The following is a 27,393-nucleotide window of genomic DNA, read 5'->3' as shown; positions in this document are numbered from 1 at the left end:
TCGGCCATTCGCTGTCTTCAGGACTGGACGCGGGGGGGGGCGGGGGTAAAACCCAAAACACTGACCGCTCCTTTCTCCCAGCCCCCTGTTTGTCTACCTGGATTCCAGCGCCTGCGGTTGTGTTCGTCCCTAACGGGCTCCGGGTCCAAGCGGGCGTGTGGCCATTCGGTTCTTCCTTTCCCTGGGCTGAGGAAGGGGGCGTGTCCCGAGGTCGTGGGGGGGGGGGCACGTACAGTCAGCTGACTCCTCCCGGCCAATGGGCGGGCGCTAATGGCGGAGCTGCCCGGCTCGCGCTCGCTCGCTGCAGCCTCGGGCCCGGCCTCGCGCTCTCGCCGTTCCCTCGCTCAGAGCGCGGCCCGGCCCCGCTCGGCTTGGCCCCCATTGCGGCATACCGCCTACTAAAGTGCAGGTGAGTCCTCGGGCGGGGGGGGGTGGGTGTAGGGGAAGCGGCGATTACTCTAACTCCCACCCCCCCCCCCCGCTCACTCGCTCGCGCACACAAATCGTAGGCCTCGGCCTCTTACTGGCGGTAGCCCCGCACTCGGCCTTTAGGCCTCGGGCTCCTCATGGGCGGGAAGCTGGGTCAGGAATTGCAGTTCCCGTTGTTGTCTTGGCTTTGTCGGAGCTGCTGAGGTAGTAGAGGGCCCCCACACCCGGGATCCCGCTCTGCGCCAATAACAGCGAGCGAGGAGCCGGCTACGATGCATCTGGAGCCTGAGGTTGTTGAGGCGGGGGATTGGTGTGGGCGGCCCTTTAGGGCTGCCTTTACCAAGCAGGCCCTTTTGCCTTCTCTCTGTCCTCCCGTGCCAGTGCTGATACCTCATGTCACATGTCCCCAATTGGCCTTGTGTGCAAACTGATCCCTGTAAATGGCCTTGTCTCTGATCTGCAGTGTGTTGCAGTCTGAGGTGTGCATCCCAGTTGATGCCGTTCCCCCACCCCGAGTTAAAAGATTGGTTCTCAACTGAATCAAATCGCCAGATTTCAGTTTCCAGTAACCCTGCGCGGATCGGGTAATTTGGGAAAATTTACGAGGATCCCAAGGATTCCTCGGTTGATTGAAGACTCTCTTATAGGAAAGTGAGCAAGTAAAGCAACAGGTTACAAGATCCTTCCTGTCGAAAGTCATTTACCCTGAAGTGTGAAATTCTGCAGAACCATCTATAAATCTTATGCATGCTACAGATTGCTTAATTTTGAAGTGCAGGCATGTACTTGCGCAAAAAAAATGAACATCATTTTGGACTTATTTGTAGATTCAGGATTATATCGCAACAGGAGTTGGTCATTCAGCCTGTCAAGCCTGCCCTGCCATTCAGTGTAATCGTGGCTGGTCGAACACATGAATGCCTTTTTCCCCACCCCATCTCCGTAATCCTGTATATTACAGGTAATCAAATCTATCAGTCTCTTAAACATATTTAAAACTGGGCCTGTGCTGACCTCTGGGCATAGAATTCCAAAAGTTCAGAACTCTGTGTTTTAAAAAAAAATCTCGTCTTGGATCTAAGTGGCATTCCCTTATTACCTGCCTCTCTCAATTTGCACACTGGGTAAATGTACTGCTTGGTGTGCTATTGCTCTGTATAAACCAAGATGATCCAGGTTACATTTCCAGTCTGGGTTGAATACCTTTTCTCGTTTAGGTCAAGTTTGAGACAGTTGGCCTTTAAAACACCTTAACACATGGGAAACATCAGCCAATATTCTCAGCATTGGCTAATTTGATAACTGTCCTCTAACTAATGCTAGTGCTTGAGTAGAGAGAGAACCTGGCCGAACTATAATGCTACACATTCAGAAAACTTGTCAGTACCAACTGTCTAGGCATTGAAAAGGCGCAGTTATGCAAGATGGTGGGGATAAACTGCACCCATAGAATGATTAACATCCTCCATCCTTGAGAGAGAGAGGGAGGAGGCAGTCGAGGGATTTGGGGAAACAATAATGTAATTGTCCTGCCCAAAACAACCTGCACCCAAATCAATATTATGATGTAGAGCTTACTCATGTGGATCTGTTAAATCTAGCAGTTGGCTCTGCAGTCATGACTTATTGTTCGTTCTGACTGCAAAACTATCTCTAGTCCCAAAGCTGAGTTGATCTCATGCCGTTATAGATTTGTAAAGTTGTCCCCCTGCCTTGAGTGAATGCCATAACTCCTCTTGTCCAGCAGTATTTAAATTTGTCCTCTGTAGAGCTCCTGTGCAATTATTGAGATACTTCAGGAACTGTGTGTCCTGATTTAAGATAGTATCTACTACCTAGAGAATAGTGTTTTTGAGTTACAGTGGAAACAATGGACTTGTAGGACAATGGACGTAGAGGAACTGATGTATTATCATCCTCCTGGTGGACCCCGGCTGATTACATGTCTTGATTTTTGAAACCTTTTGCCTATTTTTAGCAAAGCCCCACTGTTCTTGATTAAGAGATAACACAGTATGGAGCCTGTGAAGGGGCCCAACCCGAAACGTTAACTTTCCTGCCCCTCTGATACTGCCTGGCCTGCAGTGCTGCTCCGGCTCCATACTGTGTTATCTCTGACTCCAGCATTGGCAGTTCTTAGTATCTCTGAGACCTTTCTTGATTTAAAATGTATTTGTGTTTCTAAATGGTCTCAAGGTAGTACAGTACTGGAGTATTGTGGACTGTTGCAGGTGCTGAATCTAGTTGAAATGTTTGAATTTTCTGTCCAAATTTGTGTAAATGCTGGTACTCGGTGTATTTCTAATGCATTGTTGTAACTATCAGTCCTACATGTGATGTCAGAAGTACTGTAATTTGGATATGCATGAAGGAAGATAACTCTTGTTAAAAATTTTCCTTTGAAATTGATCCACAAATGGATCAAAACAAAAGATGAGGACAAGGTACGGGAATGGAGATCAATTGAAATTTGTATTGTTCCAGTTTTATTCTTAGAAATGCCACAGATTCAGTTTAGTTTGAGAATTGTACCTTTGGACTGGACAATTACAAGTGTCCCTCAGTTATTTTAGAAAAGAGAGAAAGATAAACTAGGTAACTGCATATAAGGTTCTTGGGCATGTAAGGTAGATGTGAAAATTTTGTTTTCTGTATTCAAGTGATTTGGACCAAAAGGCACAATCACAGAGTAAGGAGTTGCCTAGTTAGGGCAGAAGTAGGAAGAACTTCTCCAAGGTTAATGAATATATGGAATTCTTATGCTATAGAGACTGGGTCATAAAATATAATTACAGCTGAAATCGACTGTTTTCTTTAAACAGTAAGGGGAAGCCTATTAAAGGGGTTGTGGGGTAAGGCAGCAAAATGGGTTAAGGATTGGGATCAGCCATGATTGATCTCATTGAGTCTACTCTGCCATTCACTGAGCTGAATGGTCTATTTCTGTGCCTATGTTTTGTGGCCTTATAGTCAACAGACCGGTCGGTTTAACGTCAATCAAAGGGAGATTCTTCAATGTTGTTTTTCTTAAGAGACAAACAAATTGGACAAATATGAGCTGATCAAAGAAAACATAGATTTGTGAAAGGAACAACTGAGTCTGAGGAAGCTTGTTGAATCTTTTGAGACAGGTGCTTGAATGGGAAATGTCTGTGAATGTTTTTGTGTAAACTTCCTGAAGGCATTCAGCTGAGTTCCAATACAAGACATTGAGGCAGGAGTGTTATGTACGGTTTTGGACTTCATGCTTAAGGGAAAATCAGGTGTTGAATTGAAGGTTCATGAGATTGGTTTCTGAAATATGAAGGTCGAATTGTAAGTGTATATTTAAGTTCAGCAGTATATTAGGAATCACGGATTTTGTAAATTGTAGACATTTATGAAAGAATATAGTTTTAATGAGTGGACAGATTTGTTGCAAATGGAGCTCAACGTAAGAGACTGTGTGGTCATCCACTTGAGTCCAGAAAGTTAAAACAATAGTTTCTTAATGATGAGAAAGTAGCAGTGTGAAGGAAAGATGGGATTTTGGTGCCTGGGTGTTCAAATCTTTAAAGGCAAGCGGACAGGCTTGAAAGAAAAACCAGAATGGCTATTAAAATCATAAGATGTAGGAGCAGAGGTAGGACATTCAGCTGATCGAGTCTGCTCAGCCACTGAGATTGCGGCTGGTCTGATAATTTTAAACTCCACTTTCCACCTTTTGTTCCTGGATTGGTGGCCTTTATCATAATTGGCCAGGAATACAAAGGATTTGAGGTTATGCTTCTGTCGACCTCACTTATTGAGTTAGTGTGTTCAGCTGTAGGCCCCATGTTTCAACAAAGTTCTTTGACCTTGGAGGAGGACAAGTGTAGTTACACTCAAATGACATTAGAAACACAGTTGGCAAATGAAAGCAGGTAACATAGGCTTGCTTTGAAAAAGTTGACAAATAATCTAATTGAGGAAATTTGCCCATATCTTAACTTGCAAAAAGTCCTTGAACCCATCGCCCCAATACTCACTCATCTACACTGGCTCCCCTTTAAGTAATGTTTGATAAGAAAATTCTTGACCTTGTTTTCAGTTTCCATGGTGACTCTGCTTTCCCAATCTTTGTAATCCCCTCTAACCTTATGTAGAAGCATAGAATCCCTACAGCTTGGAAACAAGCTATTCTGCCAGTTGAGTCCACGCCAACCCTCTGAAGAGCATCTCATTTAGATCCAATCTCAACTATCCCCAAAACCCTGCATTTCCCACGGCTAATCCACCTAGCCTGCTGAACCCTGGACATTATGGGCAATTTAGCATAGCCAATCCATCTAACTTTCACATTTTTGGACTTTGAGAGGAAACCCATGCAGACACCGAGATGATGTGCAAACTCCACACAGACAGTTGTCTGAAGGTGGAATCAGGATGTGTTTAAGATGACTAAAGGATTAAGGTTAGAGAGTGAAAACCAGAGCATGACAGCATTAACTTAAAATTAGAACTGTTAAGACATAATGACCTATGAGAGGGATGCCCTGAGGTGAGTTTGAAGAGCATCGGAGATGCTGATATTTAGAAGAAAAGAGATAATTTCAGAGAAGAATGTATGGTTTTGAGAGGCTTGGGAGGGTAGATGCTGATGGGCTGTATCCACAGGCAGGAATGTTTAGAACTAAGAGCATGGTTTCTGGTTAGGAGGTCAATTGCCTTTACACAGATGATAATTTTTTTCAACCAGGATTGTGAATCTTTGGATTCTCAGTCATTGAGTACATTCAAAGCTAAAATAGAGTTTTGCATTCATAAAGAAATCTAGCAGTTGAGGAGTTGCTGTCAAAAATCATCCCAAGATCTTATTGATGGAGTTTAGGAGCGTAGAACTGAAGAAGCTGAATGCACAACTGAATGTAGGGTTGTAAATGTGGTCAAAGTGTTAGAGAAATGCAGAGATGCCAAAACTTAATTGGGTTGGTGGAGGTTAAAGTTACCCAAGTCCAAAGAGGAATTTGACACTAAGGATGAGAATTTTAAAATCGAGTTATTGCTGCTCCAAGGGCCAGTTTTTTTTCCCCATTTGTAGGATGTGGGCACCACTGGCTGGGCCAGCATTTGTTGCCCACTTCTGTTTGCTTTTGTTAGAGGCATTGAGCACAGTGATAAGGTATGAACTGGTCTTGCTGCAGGTCAGGGTATAGGTGAGATGGTGGACCATATAAGATTCTGTCCTGGGGAATAGTTAAACCAGTGATAATCAGAGCGTAGCTGATGAATTGAGGCCCGTAAGATAGAGAAGTTACCAAGCTGAATCATGACTAGTACTGGTGAAGAAACAATGTTGTGCTCATTAGCTGAACAGTTTCAACAGACTATCATTAAGTAAGGCAACCCAGGAGGTGTGGATCAAAGCTAAGCTTGACTTAGCCTTTCAGAATTTAAGCTGACCTTTTCAGTAATTGTATTTTCTGTCTGTTGACGCTCTACAGTCACTACTGTTATGGTCCCAACTGATGTTATTTCTGGATAGGTCAGTTCCCAGACTGAAATTTGGCTTGATAGATCAGACTTGTTTTTCATTTTAATGAGGTGGTCTTTCACTAAAGCACAAACAGCAAGTCTGTAGATTTGGATTTAATAATGAAACTGAAGCTTATTACATGAAAGAAATAAAGATAAAATAGAGTAGAGCAAACAATTTACATATAATACAAGTTTCGAAACTTTGAACACACTCCAGATACAATCCCATTAAACCCAATAGCATCCCATTACAAAGCTCAAAAACCAGAGAGAATGCTCTTCACTACCCCAAGGAGTTTTGACTTAGCTACGATTTTAAATCTGGTCATGAAAATCTGCCAGCACCTTCCTTGTTTCTTCGTATAACCAAGTGTTGACTTGCACAGTCTCACATAGAATTATTACTTTATACCCAGGTAACCAGTTGTAAATTCTTTTTCCTCTCTTTCTCAGAAGCAACTGCTTTACGCATCCAGCTTTAGCTAAAAACCCTGCAGAATTTCCAATCTGTAATCAAAAGTAAAACCTTTCTTCTCCAAGTTCTGGGTGTTTCTACTAATCAAAAGAAAAATAAGTCATTTCTTGATCATCCAAACTTGAGCCTGATGTATACTTTGTTCTGTTCTCTTTCCAAATTCTTCCAAGCTAAACAAAAAAAAGTTACTGTCCAGGAAGTCTTTCACACTGTTATAAAATAAATCAACATAACTACAGAAACACTTAGAAGTTAGTCATTAAAACCCTTCAGATTCACATAAAACCCATATGCAGCTTGCTCACATTCAAAAATCCAGACTCAAGATAAGTGATATTAGTGTGCACCTATACAAATCACAAGTTTACATCGTGCTAATCTAATTTTAGATATGAATATCTTCTATTGATGACATTAAGAAGACTAACAAGTTGCCAAGTTCTGTTGTAATTCTTCTTTTCCTCATTCTTTATTAAAATGTTTTTTGTTACTAACTTGGCTAAGACGGTCTTCCTACTCCTTGTTGGAGCAAATTCTAAATATCTTTAAACTAATAAAATGAAATTGTGGCCATTGTGTCCTGTGTGGTCCAGAGGTATCACTCTTGCCTCTGAGCCCAAAGCTTTTGACTTCCATCCCATTCCTGAATTAAGCAAACAGTCTTGGCTAATGCCCAAATGCACTATTGAGTGAGTGCTACACTGTTGACAGTGCTACTTTTTGGATGAGATGTTAAACTCAGGTCCCAACTGTTCCTGAGATGAAATCTAAATGTCCTATGATAACTATCCTTTTGTTAACACTATTTATCCCTCAACTAACATTGATAGAACAGTTTAATCATCTGATATTTGTATGTTTTCAAAATTCTAAGGAGAACTGATTATGTACATTTCAACAATTTATTTCATTTCATTTCTTCCAGACAGTAAAGCTGGAGGGCATAACTTGTGCTTTTGTGGCACACATGGGCCTTTCAGCCCAACAAGCCCATTTGGATCTGTTCCTACCCTACTTCATATGACATCAACGTATTACTTCCTGCCTTACATATTATCTGACTCCCCATTGAACGCTTTGAAGCTGTTTGCCTCACTTATTTGTAGTAGCAAGTTCCACATACTTGTTAATCTTGATAAAAGAAATGTCTCAGGTTATAAGCTCTTATTTTATCCCTATGGGCCCTGTACTTCCTGTAAGCTATCGAACAGTTTAATTAGGGTAGGTGATGGCCTAGTGGTATTATTGTTAGACTGTTCATTCAGAAACTCAGCGAATGTTCTAGGGACCCAGGTTCGAATCCCACCACGGCAGATGGTGGAATTTGAATTCAATTAGAAAAAAGCCTGGACTGAGATCTAATGATTACCATGAAATCATTGTCTTTTGTCGGAAAAACCCATTTGGTTCACTAACGCCCTTCAGGGGAGGAAACCTGCCTTCCTCACCTGGTGTGGCCTACTTGGGACTCTAGACCTACAGCAATGTGGTTGACTCTCAGTTACCCTCTGAAATGGCCTCACAAGCTGTTCGGTTGTACCAACTACCACAAAGTCTCGGAAATGAAATCGATGGAACACCTGGCATCGATCTAGGCACAGGAAGAGACAATAGCAGAAACAGCCTTGTCGATCCTTCAAAGTTCTCCTCACTAACATCTGGGGGCAAGTGCCAAAATTGGGAGAGTTGTCTCACAGATTAGTCAGACCGCAGCCTGACACAGTCACAGTCACGGAATTATACCTTACAGATAATGTACTAGACACCACCATCATCACCGTTGGATATGTCCTGTCTCACCGGCTGGATAGACACGGCAGAGGTGGCAGCACGGTGGTGTACAGTTGGGATGGTGTTGCCCTGGCAGTCCCCAAAAATGACTCTGGACCCCATTAAGCCTCATGGCTTCAGGTTAAACATGGGCAAGAAAACCTCCTGCTGATTACCACATACCATCCTTCCTCACCTGATGAATCGGTACTCCTGCTGGCTGTAGTTGTATCTGTCCGTGACAGTATTGGTAGGAGTGACCTTCGCGTGGTTCTTGTGGAGACAAAATCCCACCTTCAGATTGAGAATAACCTCCATCATGTTGTGTGACACTGTTACTGTGCTGAGTGGATCTAGCAACTCAAGACTGGGCACCCATGAGGTGCTGTGGGCCATCAACGGCAACAGAATTGTACTCCAGCCCAATCTGTAAACTCATGGCCTGGCGTATCCCCCACTCAGCCATTACCATCAAGCCAGGGGATCAACAGCATAAGCAGCAAGTGACAGACAGAGCTAAGTGATCCCCAACCAATGGATCAGATGTAAGCTCTGCAGTCCTGCCACATCCAGTTGTGTATGGTGGTGGATAATTAACTCACAGGAGGGGAAAGCTCCACAAATATCCCCATCCTCAATGATGGAAGAGCCCAGCACATCAGTGCAAAAGATAAGGTTGAATTTTTTGCAGCAGTCTTCAGCCAGAAGTGTTGAGTGATGACCCATCTTGGCCTCCTCCAGTGGTCCCCAGCATTACAGATACCAGTCTTCAGCCAATTCGATTCACTCCATGTGATATGAAGAAATGGTTGGAGGCACTGGATACTGCAAAGGCTACGGGCCCTGACAACATTCCGGCAATAGTACTGAAGGCTTGTGCCCCAGAACTTGCCGCTCCCCTAGCCAAACTGTTCCAGTGCAGTTAACAACACGGTCATCTACCCGACAATGTGGAAAATTTTTTAGATAACACGGTGTGAAGCTGGATGAACAAAGCAGGCCAAGCAGCATCAGAGGAGCAGGAAAGTTTGATGTTTTGGGTTGAGACCCTACTTCAGAATAAAGAGGTCTTCAGGATAATTTTTTTTATTCATTTGTGGGGTGTGGACGTCGCTGGCTGACCAGCATTTCTTGCCCATACCTACTTGCTGTTGAGAAGGTGTTTTTTTTAGATTAGATTAGATTCCCTACAGTGTGGAAACAGGCCCTTCGGCCCAACAAGTCCGCACTGCCCCTTGGAGCATCCCACCCAGACCCATCCCCCTACAACCCACACATCCCTGAACACTGCGGGCAATTTTAGCATGGCCGATCCACCTAGCCTGCACATCTTTGGACTGTGGGAGGAAACTGGAGCACCCAGAGGAAACCCACACAGACACACGATGAATGTGCAGACTCTGCACAGTCGCCCAAGGCTGGAATTGAACCCGGGCCTCTGGCGCTGTGAGGCGGCAGTACTAACCACTTAGCTGCCAACTGTGGTGGTGAGCTGCCTTCTTGAACCGTTGCAGGCGATTTTAAATGCTATTAGGGAGGAAATTCCAACATTTTAACCCAGTGACAGTGATGAAACGGCAATACATTTCCAAGCCAGGATCATGAACGGCTTGGAGGGGTACTAGAAGATGGTGGTGTTCCCATTTCTCTGCTGCCCTTGCCCTTCTAAATGGAAGTGGTCGTGGGTTTGGAACATGCTGCCTGAAGAACATTGGTGAGTTTCTGTAGTACATCTTGTAGATAATACACACTGCTGCTACTGAGCATCGGTGATAGAGGGAGTGGATGCTTGTGGTTATAATGCCAATCGAGCTGGCTGCCTTGTCCCGGATGGTGTCAAGCTCAAGTGTTGTTGGGGCTGCACTTATTCAGGCAAGTGGGAGTATTCCATCACACTCCTGACTTGTGCCTTGTAGATGGTGGACAGACTTTGAGGAGATAGGAGGTGAGTTACTGGCTGCAGTATTCCTAGCTTCTGACCTGCTCTTGTAGGCACTGTGTTTATGTGGTCAGTCCAGTTGAGTTTCTGGTCAGTGGTAACCCCCAGGATGTTATTAGTGGAGGATTTAGTGATGACAACACAGTTGAATGCCCTGGGACAGTGGTTACGTAGTCTCTCATTGGTGATGGTCATAGCCTGGCAAGGGTTAGCGCAAATGTTACTTGCCGTTTGTCAGCCCAAGCCTAGATACTGTCCAGATCATTGCATTTGGATAGGGACTGCATCAGTATCTGAGGAGACAAATGGTACTGAGCATTGCACAATCATTGGCGAATATCCCCACTTCTGATCTTATGATGAAAGGAAGGTCACTGCCGAAGCAACTGAAGATGGTTGCACCAAGGACACTACCCTGAGGAACTCCTGCAGAGATGTCCTGGAGCTGAGATGATTGAGCTCCAACAACCGTGATCATCTTCCTACGTGGCAGGTACGATTCAAACCACTGGAGAGTTTTCTCCCTGAAACCCAGAGATTCCAATTTTGCTAAGGCTCCTTGATGCCACACCTGGTCGAATACAACCTCGATGTCAAGGGCTGTCGCTTTCACCTCACCTCTGGTATTCAGTTCTTTTGTTCATGTTTGAACCAAGGCTGTAAAGAGGTTAGGAGCTTAACAAGAGATACAATTTCTTTAGTAAACCATGGTTCCCTTACCTTATCTCTTCCTCCGTGCCTGACAGGGACATACCTATCAAGGACATGCAATATCGGCTCCTTAAACCAGCTCCACATTTCGATTGTCCCCATCCCCTGCATTTTGTTACTCCATTCTATGCCTCCTAAGTCTTGTCTAATCACATTATAATTGCTCTTCCCTCATCTATAACTCTTGCCCTGTGGCATGTTCCTATCCCTTTCCATCGCTAAAGTAAACGTAACCAAATTATGGTCACTCTCTCCAAAGTGCTCACCTACCACTAAATCAAACACCTGACCTGGTTCATTACCAAGTACCAGATCCAGTGTGGCCTCCCCTCTTGTTGGCCTTTCGACATACTGTGTCAGAATTGGACAAAAACTGATCCATCCGACGTATTGGAGTTATAGCATTTCCACTCAACGTTAGGGAAGTTAAAGTCTCCCATAATGACCACCCTGTTCCTTTCACTCCTGCCCAAAATTGTTTTGCGATCCTCCACATCCCTGGAACTTTGTGGAGACCTATAAAAAAACTCCCAGCTGTGTGACCTCACCTTTCCTGTTTCTGATCTCAGCCCATACCACCTTGGTAGATGAGTCCTCGTCAAAAGTTCTTCCAGCCACCGTTATACTGCCCATTAGGTTTGGGCAATACGTCGCCTGGTCAGCGATGCCCTCATCTCTTGAATGAATAAAGAAATAAAAAATTTTAGAGATAGTAGGAACTGCTGATGCTGGAGAATCTGAGATAACACGGTGTGGAGTTGGATGAACACAGCAGGCTAAGCAACATCAGACGAGCAGGAAAGTTTGACGTTTCTGGTCAAGACCCTTCTTCATACCTTCTACCAGACCTCTTTATTCAGTCTTTTCTGTGCCTTGGAGTGTTTTATTAGGTCAAAGACCCTATTCAACTGTGATTTGTTGATGGATTTTCTGACTCCTGGTATCATCATACGTGCAATCGTTGCTGGAAAAAGACATTTTGTCAAAACCTTTTGTGTTGCACTAATCAGGATAATTTGCAAGAATACCAATCCTAGGGAAAACTGATGTCTTTGCAGCATGAAGAGAGTGCTGATTGGTCGGCATGTGAACTCTGGTCAGTGCATTGCTCTGAGTAATTAACCAGCAAATGGCTGTTACTTATTATGTTAAATTGAAACAGACATTGTGTGTGTATGTTCTTTGTGTCTACACAGAGCAGGGATGTGTATTAAGATTTGTGGCCTCTAGTACCCACAAGTACACCACACTGCAAGTCCAACTGAAAATCCTAATTTGATTGTGACCGTAATTTCTCGCATGTTCAGGATTGTCCAGCAAAAGTTATCCATGGGTGGAATTGCGTATCATGTTGTACATTTAATGTTGGTTTGGCAAGAATGTGCAGGCGCCTACAGTCAGTGCCATGCTCATTGTGAACAGCCACAAGAACACGCCAGCAGATACCAACCACAAGGTCTTTGTGATGTGCGCATACATATCTGGCATCATGCTCATGCTGAAATTCAGATATCATGTTAATTAAAATGTATGATAGGCAGAACAACATGCCATTAACAACATGCTGTTAGCATCATTTCTGCTGCTACTGCATTGTAGCAGTGTGACACAGTTTTCACCTTTTGCTCAAATGATTGAGGTGCATTATCCTTCCAGGGTATTCTGAGGGGCAGTTTTCAGAATCAAGAGTGATTGCCTTAGTGTCTTCCATGTGTGTAGGATTCTTAAGGGGCTTAACAAGGTAAATGCTGAGAAGATGTCTTCCCTGATGGGAGAGTCTGGGACCAGAGGAGAGAGTCTCAGAATAAAGTGGTACCAATTTAAGATTGAGATGAGCATGAATTTTCTTCTGAGGGTTGAGAGTCTTTGGAACATCTTGCCACAGAGAGGTGTGGGGCATAATCCATATGTATATTTAAGGCTGAGACAGTGAAATTCTTGATCAAAAAGGAAATCAAGGGGTACGGGGAAAAAAGCAGGAAAGTGAACATGGGAAATGTTGGATCGGTCATGATCCTATTGAATGGCAGAATAAGCTCTATAGGCCAAGTGGCCTACTCCTGTTCCTATTTTTTATGGTCTTACAGGATATGCAGTGAGAAATTATCTGATTAAAATAGCCATTATCTCTCAGGTCAGCTTTGATACACCATATTTCAGCATCGAGTTTGCAGAATGATCAAGTGACATGAACACTATTTTAAGGTAAAGCTGTCATCGTTTTACCAGACCATAGGACTGCTCTCTTAGAGACATGATTGGTGATTGTTTAACTTGAGGGTCACTGCATCTCAGACATGGGAGAGGTTGAGATGGTGAATCCTTCTTCGTAACTTCAGCCAGTGCAGGAATTGAGCCTATTCTGTTGGTATCACTCTGCAGTGCAAACAAGCCATTCAGTTGACTGGGCTAACCAACCTCCAACCCTATTTACAAGGTTGCAGATAATATCAGTGTTAAAGTGTCGAACTGTAGATATCCCAAAGTGTACACTGATAAGTGAAGTTAGACTTGTAGTAGACCTTGAAATTAGACATTCAAATAAACTCTCTTTTCTTGATGTCCTAGTGAGAAACCATATTTTCCGTTATAACAAGGTGTAGAGCTGGATGCGCACAGCAGGCCAAGCAGCATCAGAGGGATGCTGAGAGATATTTTCTGTTCTTCTGTCGCAGAGGCTAAAGGTGCTGTTGGGTGTGGGGAGAGAACACGAGTATGACATTGAGACAGAGGATCAACCAATACCGTGTTGAATGATGGAACAGGATCAATTATTAGATGTGATTCTGTAATCAGACAATTTTTAAAATAATCCTGATACGTGAGAAAGCGCACTCATAGCTAGTTTAGGATTTTCAATGGTTAGTCAGACTTGAACTGTGATGCAGTTGTGTTAAATGGATGTTACGTATATTAATAAGCACAGACCAGTGTTTGAAGACAGTAAGAACATATATATGCATGCGCCTTTTTCAACTCAAAGTAAGCGACAGCCATTTGCTGGCTCATTTCTAAGGGCAATGCCAACTAGTCAGTGTTTGTATTGTGCAGTATAATAATAAACAAAAAAAAGACAAAGAACTGTGGGTGCTGGAAATCAGAAACAAAATCAGAAATTGCTGGAAAAACTCGGCAAGACTGGCAGTGTCTGTGGAGAGAAAGCAGAGTGTATGTTTCAGGTCCGCTGACCCTTCAGAGGTTTTTCCAGCAATTTCTGATTTTGTTCATGCGGTATAAATGTTGATTTTTCCCTTTTGTATTGATATTTTTGCGAAGTATATTGATGAGTGTGAAGAGATTTGAGGAAATACGGTTCTTTCAGCAATACTGTGGTCAGGTATCATCTTAGGTATTTATTATCAACTTCCCCTGTGCCTCCATATTCATTTTTATTATATGGAGACCAGTGGTGGAATCTTTTCACCTTTTAATAATCAGAACAATTTAAAAAAACTCCTTAATTTTCTGGCCAGGCAGTTAGATTCTTATTTGTTGGGGTGTTGCAATAGATGTGATTCTGCTATTGCAAATTCTTTAGTAAATAAATCGGATTGTGCTCAGAGTCTCACCAGAAACTAATTTAGGATCATCATTTAGGCTTGCAATGTGATCCATTTGTGTGTCCTATAAGCTACGAATATAAATACACACGACCCAGTTTTATAAAGACAAAATTAATTTTCATTTTTTAAAAAAAGGGTCATGGAGACAACTAATCTCTGCTGCACACTGACAGCGTACTGACCAGTCAAAATCTATCTGCCTGGTCTGAGAATTAAGCTTAATAGTAAATTGTTTTTGCCGCATCTCCGTGCTAATATGACCCAACCAACTGGGACTCTTTTCTCATGTTATATAAACTGGTATCCATTTTTTTCAAGTGTGTCTCTTATGTTTTCATCCTGATGTATATGAGATGAATGTGTTAGCAATGTTTAAGTGCTGTACTATCTAGCAATTATTAATGTGGAGACAAGAACAACGTATAGTACATCAGATGATGTGTAACCAAGTACTAATTCTGTTTTTTTTTGGTTATGTGCCTCTAGAACTGATTCCTCAGTTCTTTATTTTTATGGTCTTATTAAGCTGCCACTACTTAGATCTGTATGCCAATCCCTCTGCTGGTATACCCCATGTAATGTGCTTCATTTTTCAAATGAACATATGGCTTTATTCTTCCAAAATGCACCCTCTCACATTAATTTTCTTTGCATATTATATACCCATTCCCTATACTCTCAGAACAGCATGTTCCATCTTTGCCATCTGAGAAACTGTTTTTAACTGCAAAACTGAAATGCTGTGGATTTTGGGAAACTGAGATCTCAACAAGAAGAATTGGAAATGCTTAGCAGATTAGCGAATATCCGCAAAAGACAAGCATACAATTTGTGTTTCAGGTCACCCTGACGAACTGTCAGTGATCAGTAAAATTAAGTCTGTGCCCTTCCTGGAAATTCTGCCCTCCCTCTGAACGTTTCCAAGATTTTTTGTTACCTTTAAGCCCTTCCCTCCTCTGCTTTGTAGTCAGCTTTCTATCATTCTGATATTTGTCTCTTGACTCCATCCTTAGCCATGAGTGTATTATGTGATACCTGTCAAAGTCTTTTGAAACTCCAGATACATGTGTTGCATTTCTGTTGTCTACCCTTTGTAACTTAAAAGAATTCAATGAATTTGGTCCATCCTGACTTTCCCTTTTTCAATCCATGTTGATTTGTTATTTTTAGATTTGAGATATTTTGAAAGGGATATATTTTCAATTAATCTGCAAGATGTTATATGAGTAAATAGTTGTTCAATCTATAAAACAATCCCTAGGGACACAAGAAGCAAAACATTTATTGACATATGAATTGGATAATTTACTTCAAGCAGTGACACTGTAGAAATTCATTCTTGCAATATGAGTATTACTAGCAATGCTGGGATTTATTGTTCATCTCTAGTTTTCTTTGCAGGCGGTGAGCTTACTTGAGTTTCTGCAGTCTTTGCTCCCACAGTACTGTTAGTAAGTTGCAGAGCTTCAGGATACAGCACATGGGTAATTAGAGACGTGTTGGACATGGCATTTGAGATGAGAAGGTTGATTTTTGTCATATGATTCCCAAAGCAATCCATCCCTAAAATTTTCCTCGTAATTTCCAGATCTGGTGAAGACTGATGGAGACTGATTTCTGTGATTTAAGCATCTGTTATTAATTATGACTTGTATCAGATTGTTAGAAGGCAGAGAGACAGTGGACATTTTCAGAAATTTAAAGCCCTGTGCTTGTACCATTCTCCTGCATTGCCTTCCTTCTGTTAGATTTCTTGGGATGACCCGAGCTCAATTCTACCCTAAATATATTAATTCAACAATGTATTACAGTAGTGTCGCTCCTCATCCCTGCATCATCATCTTGAGACTTCTGGAAGGATTAGTGGTTATCTTGTTTTCCACACGTTCAAGCTGAACCTTGTCAAGCTCATTTGCAAACGTAGAGTCAGATTCCATTTAAATAAGTGTAACATTAAGCTCTACTACATCATTTTTGGATGACCTGCACTTTCAATTTGTTAAAACTGGTGAACAAAAGCCACTGTCTTTACTTCCCAGCACTAAATTCATTACTTTCACTCATTCAAACTTGTTTCTCTCCACCATTTGAACAATTTCTTCTGGACATACTGGTGTGTTACCTTTCTTTAATAGAGGGATGGAGTTCATGAGCTGTGAAATTATGCTCCAGCTATACAAAAGCCTGGTTCAGGCTCATCTAGAGTATTGTGTCCAGTTCTGGTTGTCTTATTACAGGAAAGCTGTGGAAGTGTTGGAAAAGGTGCAGAGGAGATTTACCAGGATATTACCTGGAGTGGAGGTCTTACGAGGAAAGATTGAGAGAGTTAGGGCTTTTCTGTTTAGAATGGCGAAGGATGAGAGGTGACTTGATAGAGGTGTACAAAATGATCAGAGGTATAGATAGAGTGGACAACCAGAGATTTTCTCCTAGGGTGGAGGTAGCTATTACAAGGGGCCATAGTTTTAAAGTAAGTTAAGGTAGATATAGGGGAGAAGTCAGGTAGGTTTTTAACTCAGAGTGGTGGGGGCGTGGAATGTGTTGCTGGAGAGGGTAGTGGAGTCGACCTCATTATGATCATTTAAGCGGCTATTAGATAGGCATTTGGATGATATATAAGATAGGGGTGAAGGTTAGATGGACCTTAGGGTTAGGGTAAAAGTTCGGCACAACATTGTGGGCTGAAGGGGCCCGTACTGTGCTGTACTGTTCTATGTTCTACATTCTATACCCACGCTGAGTTTCCCCCCCTCACTTTGTCTTTTGTAATTAGTCTCCGACATTACTTTCCCGCAGAAACATACCCCACTCCGGTTTCATTCCCCAGATCTGGACTCGGCACTGTTTCCTCCATTCTCTGTCACGTCATTCCAATGATGCAACCTTCTGGATTGATGCTTGTCATACTTTCCTTTTCCTTCAGTGGAGAACTGCCTTATTGTGATTGAAAGGGCCCTTGACTGTGTCTCTATTCCTATGCTTCTATTCTAACCCTTTCCTCCTAGAACCATGACAGGGTTTGCCTCGTTCACCTATGGCTTCTCTATTTAGCTGCCTTTGCTATATCTGCCTCCCCCTAGCATGGCATAACCTCAAAACTCAAATTCCCCTCCCCTTTCATTGTCCCAAAGGCTTTGTTCCTTCTCCAATACCCTGGTCTGCTCTTTAAACACCAACCTCCCCTTTTCATAGCACCTTTCTTTACAATCAGAGATAATGCAACACTACCCTTTTACTTCCTCCCTCCTCACTGCCTTGGTCTCAATACTTTTTCAACATGAAACAACAATTTGCACACTCGATTTCATGTGTCTGCCTTCCCTGCTCAGTGTGGTTTTCTCTACAATTTGGAGACCAAATACAGATTTAGTAAAAACATTGTGGAACACCTCTGGTAAATTCACAAGAATTGACTCAAGCTTCTGGTTACTTGACGTTTTAATTCTCTAATTTGCTCTCACACTGATCATTTTTGCCTTCAGCTCCTGTATTGTCCAAAGAACGCTCGACATAAGCTTGAGCATCTCACCTTTTGATTAAGATAACAAAGTGTGAAGCTAGATGAACACAGCAGGCCAAGCAGCATCTCAGGAGCACAAAAGCTGACGTTTCGGGCCTAGACCCTTCATCAGGCCCGAAACGTCAGCTTTTGTGCTCCTGAGATGCTGCTTGGCCTGCTGTGTTCATCCAGCTTCACACTTCGTTATCTTGGATACTCCAGCATCTGCAGTTCCCGTTATCTCTGATCACCTTTTGATCAGGCACTTTACAGTTTTCCAAATGCTTTGTTGACTTCAGCAATTTAATACAGTAACATCTGCTCTATTTTTTTTTTCTTTTCTCGTTGCTGATTTTAGCTTTGCTCTATATTTTTGCCCTTTGTTTTCATATAGCACCAACCTGCCATTCAGGCTTTACGTAGATGCATCATTGGTTTCTTGAGTTAGGAGCATAGAAACCAAAGTAGGTCATTCAGTCAGTCAAGCACGTTCCACCATTTAATATAATCATGGCTGATTGAGCACTTCAGTACCTTTTGCCCTGCCCATCCACATAACCCTGTATGCCGCTGGTAAGCATTGATAGAAATTTAGCAGTGTTTATCTTAAACATGTTCAGATGTAGAGGTTTCGCAGCTAAATGTTGAATTCCAGGTGTTCACAACCCTTGGAGTAACATTGTGAGCAATTTTGGGGTCTGTATCTTAAAGATGGATGCATTGATCTTGGGGGTCCAGGGTTGGTTCACAAGAATGATCCTGAGAATGAAAGCTTTTCAAATGAGATAACAAGGTATATATCTGGATGAACATAGCAGGCCAAGCAGCATCAGAGGAGCAGGAAAACTGATGTTTCGGGCCTAGACTCTTTTTTTTGTCTGAAGAAGGGTCTAGGCCCGAAATGTCAGCTTTCCTGTTGTGTTCATCCAGCTCCACACCTTGTTATCTCAGGTTCTCCAGCATCTGCAGTTCCTATTATCCCTTTTCAAATGAGGTGTGGTTAAGGACTCTGGCTCTGTGCTTGATGGAATTTAGAAGAATAAAGAGAGATCTCATGGAAACTTACATAGTACTTGAGAAGTTTGGATAGCGTGAATATGGAGAAGATGTTTCCACTAGTAGGAGAGACAAGGAGCCAGGGGCAAAGCCACAAAGTGAAGGGACTACCATAATCATAGATCATAGAATCCCTACAGTGTAGAAACAGGCCCTTTGGCCCAACAAGGCCACGCCTCAGAGCACCTATCCAAATCCGTTCCCCTGTAATGCACCTAATCTACACATCCTTGAACTCTATGGCCAATCCACCTAGCCTGCACTTCTTTGGACTGTGGGAAGAAACTGGAGCACCTGAAGGAAACCCACAAGACACGGGGAGAATGTGCAAGCTCCATACAGTCGCCTGAGGGTGGAATGCAAACCCAGGTCCCTAGCACTCTGACGCAGCAGTGCTAACCACTGTGCCACTGTGCCATAACATGAGGAATTTCTTCATCCAGGGGGCAATGGAACTCCATGCCACAGAAGGCTGTGGCGGCCATGTTACTGAGTATCTTAAACATAGAAAGATTTTTGATTAGAAGGAGAATCAAAGGCTATGGGGAGAATGGAGCTATGAAACATATCAAGCATGATTGAATGATAGAGCACACTAGCTGGGCCACCTCGTCTTATTCTCTGGCGAGTTTTGAGAAGTTTTGTAGCTCAGGTTGAGGTTCTGGATATGAGTTTGCTCGCTGAGCTGGAAGGTTAGTTTTCAGACGTTTCGTCACCATTCTAGGTAACATCATCAGTGAGCCTCCGACGAAGCGCTGGTGTTATGTCCCGCTTTCTATTTATCTTTCTTATTCTCTGCTTTATCTTGTGGTTTTATAGTCTAGTACAAAAACTTCTTAGAACATAGAACAGTACAGTGCAGAACAGGCCCTTCGGCTATCTATGTTGCGCCGACCTGTGAACCCATCCCCCTACACTATCCCATCTCTGACCTGAGTGGCATTGCCTTATTTTTAAATTGTCCCCACTGGTTCTAGACTCCCCAACCTGGGTAAACATCTCAACTACATTTGCCTTGTTTATCACCTTAAGGATTTTGTAGTTTTCTTAAAAAAAAACTAGAGAATACAGGCTAATCTGCCTTCATAGGACTGCTTGCCGCCTTCATTGCACTCTGTCTATAGCAATAATATTTTCCCTGAGATAGGAGACCAAAATAGTTTGCATTCAGTACTCTATGCTCAGTCTAACCAAGTTGCTATACAAATGAAGCAAGATTTGTCTTTTTTACAACTCCCTTTGGCTTCAATAGCAGCAATTGGGCTCCTCACTGCAGAATTTCATGTGACCTAGGAAATTTCTTATCACCACAACCCTCCCTTTTCCAGCAGCACTTCTGAAATTTGTCTCCCAGGTCTCGCTCAAAGGTTGATCATAAGAGAATAATACACCAAAACTTCTGCCTCCTCGTTTTCAATTCTGCTGTTTCCCTGCTATTCTTGAAATTAATTCACATGCTGCTTGTTCTTTAAGTTGCTTGTTCTTTGACCCACCTTGTTATTAGCTGGCTAAGCTTACTATGTCTCCTATAGTGTGTTTCCTGGTTTGTTGTCTTTTGCTGTGTTCTTTTTAGTTTAGTTTTGACACTTCTAATCAGATGTTGCAGGTTTTTAATTTGAAATCAAAAACTTCATTTAAAGATTTCTGCTGGGTCCACTTTCCGTGTAATACATGTATTTTGACTTGGTCGAACATAGATGGACCTTTGGCAAAATTTTTAGTACTATTGACTATATTGGCCTAACGAACTTTGTGACTGAACTTGGTGTCATTAATATGCTTAAATGCATAGTGTGCGCAGTATAGTGGAGAAAATGCTGGAGCACCTGTGGGTGAAATATATTCACATGCTTTTCTCTTGTAACAGAATAACATTGTTCTCCAATGGATGTCTCGGATAGCCCTGATCGTGACCCTCATTCCCCTGAGGACCAACTCTCTGAAAATGATCTATTACTTGAGGGTGGGCATGAAAATGATGATGAAGAGGACATAAGCAAACGTTCAGACAATGATGGAGAATGCATTGATTCTGAGGATAACGACCGTTGCAGTGATGCTGAGAATCATAGTATTGGTGAACTTGACAATGAGGGGAGTCGGGACAATGGGGAAACCCATGAGTCAGAGGGGGAAGAGGACGAGGAAAAGTTGAGAGAAGAAGGAGATTACAGTGAAGAAAGTGGAAGTGAGGAGCCATCTAAAGACTTGGATGCAGGATTTGATCACGACAATGTCGCAAGCCCAAAAAGAACTAGCAATACTGAGCAAACTGATAAAGCTGTTTCTGAGAAACAAGATTCCCAAATTGATGAGGAGACTGCAAATGATTCCAAGGACGAAGCATCTTCTGTCATTAGGGACTTGGATGAACATGAACTGGACTACGATGAGGAGGTCCCTGAAGAACAGCCAGGGGCTGTGACAGAAGACAGTGAAAAACAAAGCACGGAAGAGAAAAGTAGTGACTCTCCAAAGGAGGGTGAAACGGAGAAAAGTCAACTTGAAGAGAGAAAGTCTGAAAGAGACAGAAAAGATTCATTTCGTGATAGAAAAAAGGATGAAGATGATGGGGAGCTTGATGAAGGAGAAGTTGAGGTATGATATTAAGCAATTTTATCTCAAGAAATGTAGACTGCCAAACAAATGGCAGATGTTCAAGCTTCTGTATTGAACACTTGCGAAGTACCTTACTGCGCTCCTGCGATTTTTAATCACTGTGGTATAGGGGTATGGATGCTTAAAGTTTTTGAGAAGATTTGTAACTCGGGTTGGGGATAAGGTTGTAGACTGCTCACTGAGCCAGTGTGATTGATACAGACGTTTTGTCACCCTGCAAAGTAACATCATCAGTGTGCCTCCGGTGAAGCGTTGGTGTTGTATCCTGCATTTAAGTAACAAGTAGGATGCAACACCAGCGTTTTACCAGAGGCGCAGTGACGATGTTACCTAACAGGGTGACGAAACGGATCAGCGAGCGGGATATGGATATCTTTGTGCATGAATCACACAGTTAGTATGCAAATACAACAAGTAATTAGGAAGGCTAATAGGATGTTGGCCTTTATTTCAAGGTGGGGGACCAATGCAGAGTGGAGATTGAAATAGAGAGACCTTGCTTCGACTGTAAAGGGTATTGATCAGACAACACCTAGAGCCCTTTGTATAATTTGGCCTCTAAGGGATAGAAATGAATCGGAGGCAGCTCAGAGAAAGTTCGCTAAACTAATTCCCGATATGATAGAATTTTCGTATTAGGGAATGTTGGGCCATTTACTTAAAGGAGTTTAGAAGAATGAGAGGTGACTTTATTGAAACATTCAACATTCTGAAGGGCTTGACAGAGTAGATGCTGAGAAAATAATTCCTGTATTAAGGGAATCTAAACTATAGGAAACGGTTTTCAAATAAAAGGTCTGATATTTAAGATGAAGTTAAAAAGGGTTATTAATATTTAGAATTCTGTACTCCAGAGAATAGTGGCAGCTGGTCATTGATCACTCCCAGTTTAGTGAAACTCATGTGAACAGTCTCCAATGTGAGTTCCTCCTTGCATAGAGTATACAAAGGACTTATTGTCTCATTAATGCCTTTTCCAGCTGTAGCAAAACTTCACTCCTAACATTCTTGGTTCCCTTTGATAAAGGTGAACATTCCATTTGCCTTATGATCTACAAGGTAATAGTGATGTGCAGGAAAATGGCATTTTGGTTGTGATTAGATCATCTGTAATCTTGTTGAATGGCAGTTCAGGCTTGAAGGATCAAATGGCCTACTTTTGCTGTTTATATACAGATCCTGCTGCGGATGACATTCAGTGTAGAACTCCGTTGTTCCAAAAGCAGGAAATGATCAACAAGAGCCTGTGTATTTTTCACACTCATCACCTCACACCTTTCTCCCCTCCCTCTTTCCATCCATCCAGACACCCCTTTCCAGCTGTGTAAGCTTTGGCTAACTGGGTAGTACTTCTTCCTCAAAGTCAGAAGTTGTAGTGCCTAGTTTCACTGCACGCTGACAGAATTCTACACTGTCAGAGGGCCCTCTTTTGTGTAAGATATCCAGCTCAAGCCCTATTTGGCTTCTTAAGTGGATCAGGAGTATTTCATGAATTTGGTCTCTAATTCGTCTTATTCTTTCCTCTGTTATCCCTGTGCTCCCCTTACATGTATGAAATACCTTTGGATTTTCTTGATTTTTCCATTCCAATATATTTTGATACTGCCTTTCCCCAACTTCCCTTCTGCACACCATCTGTATTTGTGTACATTTTATGTAGTGTTGAACTATCATTCAGAGAGAGGCTGTAAATTTTGACTTTGCCAGCCATGTTCAGATCCCAGCAATGAATAAAAATACACATATGCTTCCCTTTTTTACATTTATGTACTCATTAACATCCAAGGGTCTTGAATTGGAAATATCATTCTTTTTCTTCATTTGATAATTTTTCTTACTGAGAAAATCTTCACAATCATCTCCATTTCCTTGACTACCTTGTAAATTCTGGATGTGAGTTTGCTCGCTGAGCTGGAAGGTTAGTTTTCAGACGTTTCGTCACCATTCTAGGTAACATCCTCAGTGAGCCTCCGACGAAGCGCTGGTGTTATGTCCCTCTTTCTATTTATCTGTTTAGGTTTCCTTGGGTTGGTGATGTCATTTCCTGCATTTGTGATGTCATTTCCTGGTCTTTTTCTCAGAGGGTGGTAAACGGGCTCCAAATCAATGTGTTTGTTGATGGAGTTCCGATTGGAATGCCATGCTTCTAGGAATTCTCGTGCGTGTCTCTGTTTGGCTTGTCCTAGGATGGATGTGTTGTCCCAATCAAAGTGGTGTCCTTCCTCATCTGTATGTAAAGGACACTAGTGATAGTGGGTCATGTCTTTTTGTGGCTAGTTGATGTTCGTGTATCCTGGTGGCTGGCTTTCTGTCTGTTTGTCCAATGTAGTGTTTGTCACAGTTCTTGCAAGGTACTGTGACAAACAGGCAGAAAGCTAACCACCAGGATACATGAGCATCAACTAGCCACAAAACGACATGACCCACTATCACTAGTGTCCTTTACATACAGATGAGGAAGGACACCACTTTGATTGGGACAACACATCCATCCTAGGACAAGCCAAACAGAGACACGCACGAGAATTCCTAGAAGCATGGCATTCCAACCGGAACTCCATCAACAAACACATTGATTTGGAGCCCATCTTACCACCCTCTGAGAAAAAGACCAGGAAATGACACCACCAACGCAGGAAATGACATCACCAACCCAAGGAAACCTCAACAGATAAATAGAAAGCGGGACATAACACCAGCGCTTCATCGGAGGCTCACTGAGGATGTTACCTAGAATGGTGACGAAACGTCTGAAAACTAACCTTCCAGCTCAGCGAGCAAACTCACATCCAGAAATTCAACCTGAGCTACAAATCTTCTCAAAACTCGCTAACTTGTAAATTATATTATTTTGTGCTTAAGTGCAAGGAACAAGAATTGCCCACTTGGCCCTTTGAACCTACTGCACCATTTGATAAAATTGATCTGATCAAATTCGAAAGTCAACTCTACATTCTTGTATTTCCCTGATAATCTTTCATCCCCTTACTAATCCAGTGCCACCATGTCTGTGCCTTAAAAATATTTTTCAGTTCTGCATCCACCTCTTTTTGAGGACAGGAATTCAAAAGACACTCAACACTCTGAGGAAAAATGGTTCCTTGTCTCTCTTTTAAATAGGTATGTGGTGGGTAAATCACCAGAAGTTTCCTTTAATTCAGCTACTTACTAAAAAATCTCACAGATCATCAAGCATTGAAACAATGATTTAAACTTTGTTGCATGTAGCAACCAAAATAAGACACCTCAAGTAATCAAGTTAAACCTCACAACTCAACAACTGATCTCACGTTACTCTTCCCAGTTTGTCTCACTGCAGTGGTGACTTCAGGATGCACGCTGCATGCTGCAACTAAGGAGGAAGATAGAGAAACTGATGTGCAAGTAGATATGGGATCATAGAATCCTTACAGTGCGGAAAGAGACCATTCAGCCCATCAGGCCCACACCCTCTGAAGAGTATCCCACCCAGATGTAAACCCCCACCCTATCCCCATAACCCCACATTTACCATGGCTAACTCAAGTAGTTTGAACATCCCTAGACACTATGGACAATTTACCACGACCAATCCACCTAACCTACACATCTTTGGACTTTGGAAAGATGTAGAAACAACAAGGTGATTGTATGGGTGATTTCAATGTCCCCAAAATGACTGGCCTCTCTTAGGTCCAGAGGCTTGGCTGAAGCAGAATTTGTTAGGTGCATCCAGCAAGGTTCCTTGACACAATGTGTAAATAGTCTGACTAGGAAAGGGGCCATACTAGACCTTATATTGAGGAATGAGCATGATTGGGTGATTGAAGTTGCAGTGGGGGAACATTTTGGGAAAATAATGATAATTCCGTATGTTTTCAGATATTTATGGATAAGGATAAGTCTGGCCTTCAGGTGAAAGTGCTAAAGTGAGCAAAGGCTAATTACAGCAGCATTAGTCGGGAACTGGAAAAATTGGATCGGGGCGGCTGTTCGAACATAAATCCACATCTGACATGTCGGAGTGTTTTAAAGGTCAATTGATTAGAGTTCAGGACCAGCACATTCCAATGAGGTTGAACAATAAAGATGGCAAGATTCGGGATCCCTGGAAGACGAGCGGTTCTGTGGAAGGGTCACTGGATCTGAACTATTAACTCTGATTTCTCTCCACAGATGCTGCCAGAGCTGGTGAGCTTTTCCAGCAACTTCTGTTTTTGTTGTTGAGTTATATTGAAAGTTTCGTCAAAAATGAAAAGGAAGCATATATAAGTTTAGGAAACTGAAACCAGAAAAGGATATTGAGGAATACAAAGGAAGTAGGAAAGAACTTAAACAAGGAATTTAGAAGGGCTTAATTTATACATGGAGTCAGACAAAGTGGATGAATTCCTTAATAAGTACATTGCATTAGTTTTCACCAAGAGAAAGACATAGAAGATACGTTTATGGAAGATGTATGTTGATATTGTAGGGATTGTCAGTATTAAGAAGGCAGAGATTTTGGGTGTCTTGAAAAGCATTAACCTAGACATGTCCGTCGCGCCTGATGGAACTTATCCCATGATACTGAAGGAGGCAAGGGAGGAGATGAGAGGAAATTGTAGGAGCTTTGACAGAGATCTTTGTATCCTCTTTAGCCGTGGGCAAGGTCCCAGAAGACTGGAAAATAGCCAATGTTGTTCCTTTGTTTAAGAAGATCAACAGGGATAATCCAGAAAGTTGTGAGCTGGTGTCAGTGGTAGGGAAATTTTGGACAACATTCTTTGGGACAGGATTTACTCACATTTGGGGAAAAAAATGAACTTATTAGTGACAGCATAGCTTGCGGAAGAGGTATTGTCTGACAAATTTAATTGAGTTTTTTGAGGAACTGATGAAGATGATTGAGGGTTTAGGCAATGGATGTAGTCTGTGTGGACTTTTAGTAAAGTATTTGACAAGGTTCTTCATAGTAGGCTGGTCGAGAAAGTGAGGTTGCATGGGATCCATGGTGAGTTGGTAAGTTGGATACAAAATTGGCTTGGTCATCAAAGACAGAGGGTAGTTTTGGAGGAATGTTTTTCAGACTGGAGGTCTGCAACCAGTGGTGTTCCACAGGATCAGTGTTGTGACCTGTGTTGTTTGTAACTGAATAACAATCAATTGGGTAGTCTGTTTGTAGACGACACAAAAATTGATGGCAGTTCAGATAGTGAAGAAGATTGTCAAGGATACAGTAGGATCTAGATCAGTTGGAAGGTTGGGTGGAAAAGTAGCAGGAACAAAAACACAAGTTGCTGGAAAAACTCAGCAGGTCTGGCAGCATCTGTGAAGGAAAATAATCAGAGTTAATGTTTCAGGTCTGGTGACCCTTTCTCAGAACTCTGAGAAATAGTAGTCACCATTTAATCTGGACAGGTATGGGGTGATGCACTTTGGGAGGTCAAATGCAAAAGGAAAGTGGCATTAAATGGCAGGATGCTTAGGAAGCGTTGATATACAGAGAGATCTTATGATGAGAGTCCATAGCTCCCTGAAAGTGGCAACACAGTGGATAAGTTAGTAAAAATAGGCGTATGATATGCTTGCCTTCGGTGGTCAGTGCAATGAGTATAAACATTGTTGCAGCTGTATAATACTTTAGTTAGGCCACATATGGAGTGTTGTGTGCAGTTGTGGTTGCCACACTATAGGAAGGATGTAGAGACTTGGGAGAGACGCTGAAGAGATTTACTGGGATGTTGCCCAAATGGGAGGATATTAGCTATAAGGAGAGATTGGACAAACTCAGACTGTTTTCACTAGAGTGTTGGCAGCTGAAGGGTGACCTGATGGAAGAATATAAAATTATGAGATGCCATGGTTGCAGTCTTTC

The 27,393-nt window shown here is 42.3% G+C and overlaps 1 protein-coding gene and 1 long non-coding RNA gene across 4 annotated transcripts in view; one reads left to right on the top strand and one right to left on the bottom strand.

Annotated features, from left to right (window-relative positions):
• LOC125459657 (uncharacterized) overlaps positions 1 to 195 on the bottom strand; it is a 43,395-nt gene extending 43,200 nt beyond the window's left edge. The window contains exon 1 of the long non-coding RNA XR_007249075.2: positions 98 to 195. This is a non-coding gene — a long non-coding RNA (uncharacterized LOC125459657). The remainder of the gene's footprint in view (positions 1 to 97) is intronic.
• Positions 196 to 263: 68 nt separating this feature from the next.
• zc3h18 (zinc finger CCCH-type containing 18) overlaps positions 264 to 27,393 on the top strand; it is a 207,023-nt gene continuing 179,893 nt past the window's right edge. For 2 of the 3 annotated variants that reach the window (XM_048546318.2, XM_048546316.2), the window contains exons 1-3: positions 264 to 409; positions 1,257 to 1,390; positions 20,806 to 21,536. In XM_048546318.2, coding sequence (XP_048402275.1) covers positions 20,823 to 21,536 — 714 coding nt within the window. In that variant the 5' untranslated portion in view covers positions 264 to 409; positions 1,257 to 1,390; positions 20,806 to 20,822. The remainder of the gene's footprint in view (positions 410 to 1,256; positions 1,391 to 20,805; positions 21,537 to 27,393) is intronic. The other variant, XM_048546317.2, reaches the window with a different exon arrangement.

Source organism: Stegostoma tigrinum, chromosome 16 (assembly GCF_030684315.1).
Source record: "Stegostoma tigrinum isolate sSteTig4 chromosome 16, sSteTig4.hap1, whole genome shotgun sequence".
Taxonomy (NCBI): Eukaryota; Metazoa; Chordata; class Chondrichthyes; order Orectolobiformes; family Stegostomatidae; genus Stegostoma; species Stegostoma tigrinum.
Note: the sequence above shows the minus strand (reverse complement) of the source record. Positions and strands in the feature narration are given on the sequence as shown.